Consider the following 11066-nt stretch of genomic DNA (forward strand, 5'->3'; position numbering starts at 1 on the left):
AGGCTAAATGAAGGCCAATTTTAGACTGAATGAATCCCTTATTCCTAACAAATGACCAACTTGCCCAAATACAAACAGGCTCATAACAAAATCTTATCTGAGGATACTGTTAGTGGCATACGCAAAAATGGATAAGGAAGTTACTCTGGCACATTTCATAATTAAGGTCATTTGGGAATAATTATGAAAAAAACAAAAATAAAGACAAACTATTACTGAAAGGACTCTACTGAGTCAGTGCATTGGCTAATTATAACGCCTGTATAAACATTTATGCATGGATTGGCAAGGCAGGGAGGCAGAGTCCAGGAATGAAGAGGGTCCACAAACCTCGAAATCACAAAATTAAAAGCAGATGAACAGAAAAATTTTCTATTATGTAAGTAATAATTCCAAAAAGAACAGAATAGCTAATTTCAAACCAATACATATAACAGCTGACATCTGGAATCCGAAATCTCTTGTCGTTTGGTGGTTTTATAATCACATATATCAGAAATCACTGCTTTTCATAAAGCAAAATTACACAAGTATTAAGATTTAAGTAAAATGCCCACTGTTTTCCAACAATCAATGTAAATAAACTTAAAAGTGGTGAAAATAGGATACATTTTCAAGAAATTTTCATTTGAATGGTGCTTAATATTCACCTGTCTAAAATTTTCTCTCAGGTTTAAAAAAATGATACCTACTCTTTGGAATCAATCCAACTTGCATTTACTGTATTTACTCAACATTCCCACTCAAGGAAACAAGGCAAGAAACATTCTCTTCTACTGGCAGTTGTATCAAACAAAGTAGCATTCTTTTTCTTAATGGTTACTACCAAACAAAAGCCATATAATGTATCACTTGACTAATTAAACAATTAACTAGCAGTATATTCAATTTCCAATCTTACTGAGTCATGATATCATCTGCTATCCTTTGGCTCTGTGCCCCCACCCAAATCTCATCATCTTGTGTTGAAGAAGGGGCCTGGTCAGAGATGACTGAGTCCTGGGGGCAGATGTCCCCCTTGCTGTTTTCATGAGAGCTCGATTTTGAGAGTGTGTAGCACTTCTCACTTCTCTCTCTCTCTCCTGCTGCCATGTGAAGACTTCCGTGCTTCCCTTTCTACCATGTCTGTTTCCTGAGTCTTCCCATCGTATAACCTGTAGAACTGAGTCAATTAAACCTCTTTCCTTCAGGAACAACCCAGTCTCAGGTAGTTCTTTGTAGCAGTGTCATAACAGACTAACTTCATCCTAACATTCACCCACTGAACAAACACATTTGTTCAATGTGTTAAACCCTAAGCTAAACTTAATTGAGAATTTAGCAGACCCAGGAAAACGCTATCTCCAGCCCTCAGGGAATCTGGAGGCAGAGAGGCAAATTTCATTCCGATACTTAATTTCTGTAACATCAGCAACTTAATTCACAAAACTTATGTAATAAAACCTTTTAAAAATAGAAGGAAAGAACTACAGCTAACTTTGAACTGGTAACTTCAGCATTATTCTAGCCCCTCAGAAGAAATAATGAAACTCTGCTGAAGGTTCTACCATACTCTTCCTCTAATCCTAGCACTGGACAGGAGGAATGTCATGTGTCTCACATTGATGCAAATCCTAATGTAAGATTTATGATTTTGTCCTTTGCTGTGTGGCAAGTTAGTAAAGAACAGATAACTAACTTTTTAGAGAAAGCCTGCTCTGAACAATGCATTATATTAGGGCTCTCATTTAATCCCTTATTATTATAACTGTGTTAAAGATGTGAACTCACAGGCAGAAAGAGATTTTCTAATAATTTTCAGTCTCTACCATTAGAGGCTAAGCTAAGATCTGAACCCATGGTTGATACCAAACCACTGCTCCTCCTCTTCACTTCTGTTTCTCAGTAGTCTGGAATAATCAAAGATCTCTGGTTTGGCAATACCATTTAATATTAAGCTGCATTCTCTCCCCATCAAAGTTTAATGTATTTTTTGTTTTGTTTTGTTTTTTGTTTTTAGAGACGGGGTCTCGCTATGTTGCCCAGGCTGGGGTGCAGTGGTTATTCACAGGCACAATCCCACTACCAATCAGCATGGGAGTTCTGACCTGCTCCGTTTCTGACCTGCTCCGTTTCTGACCTGACCTGTTTCATCCCTCCTTAGGCAACCTGGTGGTCCCTCGCTCCCAAGAGCTCATCATATTGATGCCGAAGGGCACTACAGCCCAGAACTCCTGGGCTCAAGAGATCCTCCCATCTCAACCTCCTGAGTAGCTGGGGCTACAGGCACACGCCACCGCGCCCGGCTTAATATATTTATTATAAGATTTCTCGGCCGGGCGCAGTGGCTCACGCCTGTAATCCCAGCACTTTGGGAGGCCGCGGTGGGTGGATCACGAGGTCAAGAGATCAAGACCATCCTGGTCGACATGGTGAAACCCCGTCTCTACTAAAAACACAAAAAATTAGCTGGGCACGGTGGCACGTGCCTGTAATCCCAGCTACTCAGGAGGCTGAGGCAGGAGAATTGCCTGAACCCAGGAGGCGGATGTTGCGGTGAGCCGAGATCACGCCACTGCACTCCAGCCTGGGTAACAAGAGCGAAACTCTGCCTCAAATAAATAAATAAATAAAAATTTTAAAAAAGAAGGAAAAAAAAGATTTCTCAGGGCCTTTTTTTTTTTTGGAGACAGAGTCTCACTCTGTCACCCAGGCTGGAGTGCCATCTTGGCTCAACGCAACCTCCGCCTCCCAGGTTTAAGCGATTCTCCTGCCTCAGCCTCCCGAGTAGCTGGGTCTACAGGCATACACTGCCACACCAGGCTAATTTTTGTATTTTAGTAGAGACGAGGTTTCACCTTGTTGCCCAAGCTGGTCTTGAACTCCTGAGCTCAAGCAATCCACCCGCCTCAGCTTCCCAAAGATTATAGGCATAAGCCACCACGCCCGGCCCTACTCAGAACTTTTAATACACACTGTTATGTTTTGTGCACCTCCAAACAGGATAATGTAAGACATTTTCCAAACTTGCCTGTCTACGGAATGGTTCTCTGGCAAAACCTCCTATAGATGTAGCATTCTGTGAAACAAACTACAAAAGAATGTTAAATGGAGTGGATGTAATCATTATTGTCAGCTATTTAAACTAAATATAAGACTATGAACTTTGAAGAACACAAACCAAGCTGAGCTTAATTTTCAGAATGCATTCCTTAGCTGTTTTTTGAATGATAAAGCCCTTTGAGATGTGAAAGTAAAAAGCTATTTGACCCTCTCCTGGAAAGAATGCATAGGAACATAAAATTTTTCATAGTTTCTGAGGCTTCAAGGACCCCCAAAGCCCATCACAGATCCCATGGTCATCTCTATTTTAATTTAACTAGACAATGCCATATTATCTATGGCACCATTAATATTCCAAATGCTAAGAGAGAACCCAGGACACTTTTCATGCAAAGCAAATGGGTAATAACGAGCAGAGAATTCACCATGAGTTCTACCTTGGTGCAAAGTAAACAAAACATACTCAAAGGAATCATGTTTAATAATTAATGGTATCAAAGTAAATTTTACTAAATTACAGTGGAAACTATTACGAGGGGTTGTGGTCTGATTTTTAAAGTGTCTCTTACTTTAAATAAATTATATTCTTACAGAATCTAGAAAGTTGGTCTTTAATTTGTCTTGTACAGTATGAAATCTTTACATCAAGGATTTTTTAGATCACAATACATTTCACAACTGACAGCAGCAGCTACCAGAGGTATAATTTTGCTGCAAATTTGAATGTGGCAACGTGAATGCCCAGGAGAAAGGGGAAAAAATTCCAGGAGTTTTAGATGTAGATCAAAAAATCCCAAGCATGATTACAGTCAGGTAAAGGAAATGATTAGGAGACAAGAGGTATTAATTTAGAAAGGTGGTACATTCAGGACTACCACATCTGGTTTTGGGAATAGTACCTTACAAAAGGGTTTCCAGAGGCAGGCTGAAGCTCAGCCCAGGGTCCTTTGCGTTAAAGTTTGCATCTGCCTAGAGAAGGCATCTGTTGTAATTCACAAAATAGCAGCCCTTTGCATCCTTCTTCCCTTACTTCCCTGACACAACTTCCACCCACCCAGAGCAAATGTTAAAAAGTGCAAACATTTTTTTAATGTTTTCTAGCTCAAGATAATATCTCAGTCGCCACAGTACAATATTTGGAATAGAAAACTTTAATTTAAATCATTATCAAAAATTTGTTTCTTAGAAGACTTTAACAGAAAACATCTCCAGTACTACCATGGGACTCAATGGAAAGACTCTACTACACATAAATTTGCTTTATTCTTATTTGTTGAGTACATCAATTCCTAAGAGTAGTTCTTTGTATTTTCAGTATTTTTCTAGAATAAAAAAATAGTATTCAATGAAAAACATTGGGTGTATCAAAGAATATGCAGCAAGAACAAAGTACAAAGTGTTAATTATGTGTTGCCATAAATTATGAGAGAAAAAAGGTTTTAAGTATCATCTTTTCCCCTATTTCATGCTCTTCTGAAAAACCATTCTACATTCCTTTCTGTAACAAAATAAAACAGGCATCTTCCGAGTGTGAATCTACTGTCAAAAGTATAACCATTTCTCATGTTCCTAATCAGAGATGATAGGCAATTTGACATCTTTTCTAAATTGGGAAATCTGACTGAAAAGAAGCAATACAGCCCTGGAATCCAGAGAGAAAGAGAAGACAACTTCGCTACTGCCTAAGATGTAAGTGAACAGAATCAGAACCAAATGACACTAGTTCACATCAAATTCTCTGAAAACAATTTTTTAAAAAGCACATTTAAAACATTAAAGCATCTTCTCTATTTCACTATGAACACCGGACTGTGCTTTGCCCTCTTGATACTGAAAATAAACTGCTAAAGGACACTCACTAAAATGGCGAAAGAAAAATTAAAACATTTTAAAACATCCTCTTTGAAAGAAATCTGAAAATCTGCTTAAAACTGCCAAACTAGGCCAGGAGCAGTGGCTCATGCCAGTAATCCCAGCACTTTAGGAGGCGGAGGCAGGTGGATCATTTGCAATCAGGAGTTCAAGACCAGCCTGGCCAACATAGTGAAACCTTGTCTCTACTAAAAATACAAAAAAAAAAAAAAAAAAAAAAAAAAAGAGGGAGGGGTGTGGTAGTGAGCCCCTACAATCCCACCTAATCAGGAGGGTGAGGCACAAGAATCACTTGAACCCAGAAGGCAGAAGTTGTAGTGAGCGGAGATGGCACCAATGCACTCCAGCCTAGGTAACAGAGTAAGACCCTGTCTCCGGGGAAAAAAAAAGGCCAAACTAGAACCTGAAGGTACTGGCATATTAGCTCCAGATAAAATACAAATCTTTATCATAAACATATTAATTTTCCAATTTTAGTATATGTACTGCCAAGGCGAGCACAAACATATTAACTCTCTAAACCAAGTACTGAAAAGATGTGTTGGCAAGGTGCAGTGGCTCACGCCTATAATCCCAGCACTTTGGGAGTTGGAAGAGGGTGGATCACTTGAGCCAAGGAGTTCGACATCAGCCTGTGCAAGATGTTTAAACTCTGTCTCTACTAAAAGTACAAAAAAGTAGCCAGGTGTGGTGGTGTGCCTATTCCCAGTTACTCAGGAGGCTTAGGCTTAGATCACGTGAGCCTGGGAAGTCAAGGCTGCAGTGAGCAGTGATCATGCCACTGTACTTCAGCCTGGGTAACCCTGAGGGTGAGACCCTGCCTCAACAACAACAACAAAAAGTGTCAGGCCACTCTCGTAACATTCATTTGAAATTGTCTATTCCATGGAAGAAAAGAGTCACTAATTTAGGCAACCTAGTCTGCTCTAATCAGCTAGCCCTCTGCCCTAGGAAAGACTGACAACAGCAGCACTAACAGTCCTAACACTATGTCAACCACAGACCTTTTACTGGTTTGTCCCCATTATAACTGCAAATAATCTAAATTTTCCCAAATTGCAAAAAATGCAACAAAATACACAAAGTTGCCTGCTAAACAAAAAGAAGTAAATTTCACTGTAGGCTAGAATGTACATGCTTATTGCAGAACTGAAAATACTGTATGTGTAAAAAGTGATAACTACAGAGAAAATCCTAATCAAGTAACTATAGTATAAATCAAAAGCTACACTGATCTGTAACTAACCTTTAACAGTAACCCTATGGAAAGTGCCTAAATGGCCCACAGAGTTTTGTAAGTTGCAGATCCTATCCACTTTAAGATCATATTTGTGGTAAGATACAGTAAGAAGGAGGGGGAGGAAAAGAGAAAGAAAACAACCCATTACAGGATGTTGACAATTATACCTAGCAAAATTTTAGAATATATTGGTTAGCACACCACATACCACTAAAATAATAGACCAGGTTCCTCTAACACCAGGTTACTCTGACTTTGTATTCTAACCTACTCAAATAACAAGAGTCTAGTGTAACAAAATCCTCTAAGCTCTTAGAAGAAAACCTGTGTACTTCCTCATCTCAATTACCAGGCAAAACAATCTGTGAATCTAACTCAATTGTCCTACAGTGTTTTTTAGAGACAGGGCTTCACTCTGTCACCCAGGCTGCAGTGCAGTGGCATGACAACAGCTTACTGCAGCCTCAACCTCCCAGGCTCAAGTGATCCTCCTGCCTCAGCCTTCCAAGTATCTGGTACTAGAGGCGAGCACCAACACACCTGGGTGATTATGTTTTGTAGAGACAGGGTCCCACTATGTTGCCCAGGCTGGTCTCGAACCCCCTATGCTTAAGCAATCCTCCCACCTGAGCCTCCCAAAGTACAAGGATTACAGGCATGAGTGAGAGCAACCAGCCTTGTCCTACAGTTTCAGATTTGCTCTCTCCCTTTACAACAACTCCATGGATTGTGGCCCAAACATATTGACTTTTTTTTTTTTTTTAATTTCTAACAGACTCATGAAATGTTTTAACTGGCACTCACAAATGGAATTAGCAGGAATGTAAATGCTATCACTGTGTTCACACCATATGCCAGAATAAACTCAACGAAGGCAGGATTCTGTCTACCTTGCTTGACTATATCCCCATTACCTAGCACCTATGAGATATTTAGTAAATATGTGCAAAATGAATAAAATCATAACAAAATCATGGAAAAATATCATGGTCCCAAAATTTCAGTAGTATACGAATTGTGATAAATCATGCACTGCTCAAAATAAAGTAGATTACTCGCCGAAACTGAAAAACTTTCTAAACCATGCTCTTTATAACAGAATTTAACCGATACTGGAAAGTAAGACAAAACAAAAAAACTGACAATTCCAAGTGAGACTTACAATGATGAGGTTTTACAGCAAAGCAAAAGATAAGTTGCATTTTTGTAAGATTAATGACGTTCCTCTCTCTATTCCAACACCCTGATCAGTGAAAACTACAGACTTTTAGGAGCAGAAGAAACCATAGAGGCTAAACTATGAAACAGATGAGCTCCAGTTTCAGAGTAATATAAACTGCCACCAATCTATTCAACATTTTTTTGCATAATTATAAACCTAAGATGGCATTTTATGAATATTAATTTGTTCTACTTTTTTGGCTATGCTGACGAACAGTCTGCTGCGGGTGAGAGAACAGTTATGACTGACGACTATCATAATCTCTCATTTTTATGACTTTCATTTACCAAAATTGGGTGAGCAAAGATTTAATTTTATCAGTGCCAATAGTTCCTCTTTCCTGTTTTCAAATCAGTTCAACCTACAGTTTTACTATTCTCTCATTCTATTCTTAGACTACATGCTAGTTTGCTGTATTTCATTTCTGTTATTGATTCATATGTGTTAACTGTAGCCAAGTCTTATCTTCCCAAAGATTTAGTAGGTTTACCCCTCCAAAGTACTCCCCTACTACACCATTAACAGCAATGTTTAATAATTCCCTTGTCATCTGTTTCCCAACTCAACTATCACTACTATTAGGATAAAGGTGGGCTGAGCCCAGTGGCTCATGTGTGTAATCCCAGCACTCTGTGAGGCCGAGGTGAGTGGATCACCAGAGGTCAGGAGTTTGAGACCAGCCCAGAGGTCAGGAGTTTGAGACCAGCCTGACCAACATAATGAAATCTCCTGTCAACTAAAAATGCAAAATTAGCCAGGCATGGTGGCGCTTGCCTGTAATCGCAGTTACCTGGGAGGCTGAGGCAGGAGAATCACTTGAACCCAGGAGAGGGAGCTTGCAGTGAGGCGAGATCTGGCCACTGCACGCCAGTCTAGGCAACAGCAAAATTCTGGTCTCAAAAAAAAAAAATATTAGGATGGAGTTGGTTCTGCCTTGTTGGACACTACAGAATAGTGTAAATAATAGTCTAAATAAGTATTACAATGAATGAATGAATAATTTGGAGGGCAATAGCCTTGTATGTTTCCTCTACAAGGTAAACAGGCAATAGTTGAAAACACACCATAGTTTCTACCTAGTGCTGTGAAAACTCGAAGGTACTTTACTGCTCAACTGAAAGTTTGCAAACAAATTTAAGAACAGACAACATCGTACCTGAAACACACAGGGAAAGCACTATAAAACCGTTTATTCGAAGCCTACAGAAAGAATTACAGAAGGCCAGGCACGGTAGCTCACGCCTGTAATCCTAGCACTTTGGGAGGCCATGGCAGACGGATTGCCTGAGGTCAGAAGTTTGAGACCAGTCTGGGCAACATGGCGAAACCCCATCTCTACTAAAAATGCAAAAAATGAGCCGGGCGTGGTGGTGCATGCCTGTAATCCCAGCTACTCCGGAGACTGAGGCGGAAGAATCGCTTGAACCCAGAAGGTATAGGTTGCAGTTAGAGGAGATAGTGCCACTGCACTCCAGCCTGGGCGACTGAGCAAGCCTCTGTCTAAAAAGAAAAAAAAAAAAGGAATTACAGAAAATTATGTAGGATGAGTTTCCAGTATTCCATTTCCATCACTGAATGATCTTCCAATAACCACTGCTAAATGACTTCACTATCTGGAGACTAGTTTTCCTCTATGTTGGAGAATTTATAAATGAACGTACTGAACTAATGAATGACTACTTACCATAACCTTAACAATAATCCTAAAAGTTAAAAGGGAAAGCCGACAGGAAGTTTAAAGATAACTCTTGAAGAAAAACACATGAGAAGCAATTTTCTTGTTAGCTGTGAAAGACGAGACAATTTTCCCTACAACCTTCCCGCCTCTGCTGGTCGCACAGTAAAAATTAGAAGTAGGAAAATTTAGAATACTTCCATCTCCTTTGAGTCACGAACTTGGAAAGGAGAAACAACTGTGGAGACGCAAGTGCTCTAATGAAAGCAGGAAGTCCGCTTCTTCAAGCAGGAGCCACTCACCCATCATCACAACACCGGCCTGAAGTCCATTCTCACTCCCCTCTAACCCTGAAGCCAAAGCCAGTCTCAGCAGGAAACGCGATTTTGCTAGAGAGGGAGCAAGAGACAGCTCAGGACACCCTCCTTCTTCTACTTGGCCAGCGGCAGGAGGATACTCCCCGAGTTCCAGCCAGAGGAGGCAGACCCGGCAGGCAACCGAGAAACAGCCTAGGTCGCGAAGGAGGGCGGCCAGTCCACGCGGCCGGAGAATTCACCGAACAAAGCGCACCGCGGAGAGGGAGGGGACACTCGGAAAGAGGGGGAAAGATTCAACCAGCTCTTCACCACTGCCTGGGGCCACAGACAGGTGGAGCCGCGGTCCTCCTTAGAAGGAGAAGAAAGGTTTCTCGAGGTGCTAATCTGAAACTCCTGCGCCAACCGGAACCGGGATCCCGGCTGGGGAGCGCGCTGAGAAACGCGAGGCGAGCGCTGCGGGAAGGAAGGGAGGGAGGGAGGGATGGATGGTCGGGGTCACACACGGCCTCTGCTGGGATGTCGGCGTCCCGCCTGAGCCGCGCCGAGGATGCCGGCGGCGCGCCGCCCGCCGCCCCGACTAGGGCCTCCCCGGCGCAGCCGCCCGCCCCCTCGCACCCGCGCCCCAGGCCGCCACACAAAGGGGACGGGAGGAGCGCCGGCCGCCGGGAGGTGGAGGGGGCGCCGGGCCTGGGACGAGGTGGCCGAGCCGCGACGCCAGCCGCGCCCCCCGCCTTTGTCTGCCTCGCCCCGCGCCCCCCCCGCGCCCGCCGAGGAGTCCCACCGCCGCGGCGCCCTCACCCTGCTGGTTACCCGGGTGAGTAGCGGTCTCATCTGCTCGCCGGCCCCATCTGCCTCCATGGCCCGCCGGCCAGCCAGCCCGTGGCGGCCGCTACGGTGCTGCCGCGCGCGGTCCGCCTGCTCCCGCCGCTGTCGCCGCCGAAACCCGGCGCGCGAGGAGAAACGAGCGTGCGTCCGTGCGCAAGGTCTGCGCGCGTGGGGAGAGCGGGGCGCGGGAGACGCTGGGTGCGCGTGTGCGCGCTGCGGCCGCAGGGCTGGCTCTCGCAGGGGAGCGAGGCCGCGGCGTGGGACCTGGAGCGAGAACTGAGCGAACGGAGGACCGAGCGGGAAGGAGAAGGGAGCCGCGTAGGAGGAGGGGCTCGGGGGCGGGGTCGCAAGCCGTGACGCGCACGGCTCCGGGGCCCGGCAAGACACGCCCCCCTGCCCCGCCTCCTCGGGTCACGCCCCCTTGCCAGTCTGGCACCGCCAGCCTCCTCCGCGCGCCCGCAGGCCGCGCCGCGAGGCCACCCGGAGATGGGGCGGGAGGGAGGCGGGACGGACATTTGCCCCAGCCAATCGGCGGCTGGCAGACTTCCGCCCACCTCCCCTGTGCCGCCTCCTCTAGACGCCCCGCCCCTCTTTGTATAAGCTTAATTGACCGAAGCTGAGGGTCTAGCTAGTTTTCCAAGTGGGAAGCTCCCCTGAGGTTCGCAATGGTTTGGGGGCTCACCACCTACCTTCCTAGGCTCCTAACTGCATTCTCGAGAGACCGCAGGACAGGAGGACGCCACCACTCTCAAGGACGCCCAGAATAACCTCCTAAGCTACTAACGGGTCTTCAGGACTCCTGAAAGTTTCTTTTCTGTCAGTCCAGCAGGCACGAACCCCAACTCGGGGACTGTGGAAGGGGGGGTACACTTG

At 44.2% G+C, this 11066-nt stretch overlaps 1 protein-coding gene across 8 annotated transcripts in view; it reads right to left on the minus strand.

Annotated features, from left to right (window-relative positions):
• The window catches only part of SLC4A7 (solute carrier family 4 member 7), a 102914-nt gene extending 92416 nt beyond the window's left edge, over window positions 1-10498 (minus strand). For 2 of the 8 annotated variants that reach the window (XM_074405748.1, XM_039480209.2), the window contains exon 1: window positions 10167-10497. In XM_074405748.1, the coding sequence (XP_074261849.1) occupies window positions 10167-10226 (60 nt within the window). In that variant the 5' untranslated portion in view covers window positions 10227-10497. Of the gene's footprint in view, window positions 1-10166 lie in introns of all 8 variants that reach the window. The other 6 variants (XM_074405750.1, XM_039480210.2, XM_074405747.1 and 3 more) reach the window with 6 other exon arrangements.
• Window positions 10499-11066: the final 568 nt, after the last annotated feature.

The sequence above is a fragment of the Saimiri boliviensis genome, chromosome 9 (genome assembly GCF_048565385.1).
Source record: "Saimiri boliviensis isolate mSaiBol1 chromosome 9, mSaiBol1.pri, whole genome shotgun sequence".
In the NCBI taxonomy this organism is placed as follows: Eukaryota; Metazoa; Chordata; class Mammalia; order Primates; family Cebidae; genus Saimiri; species Saimiri boliviensis.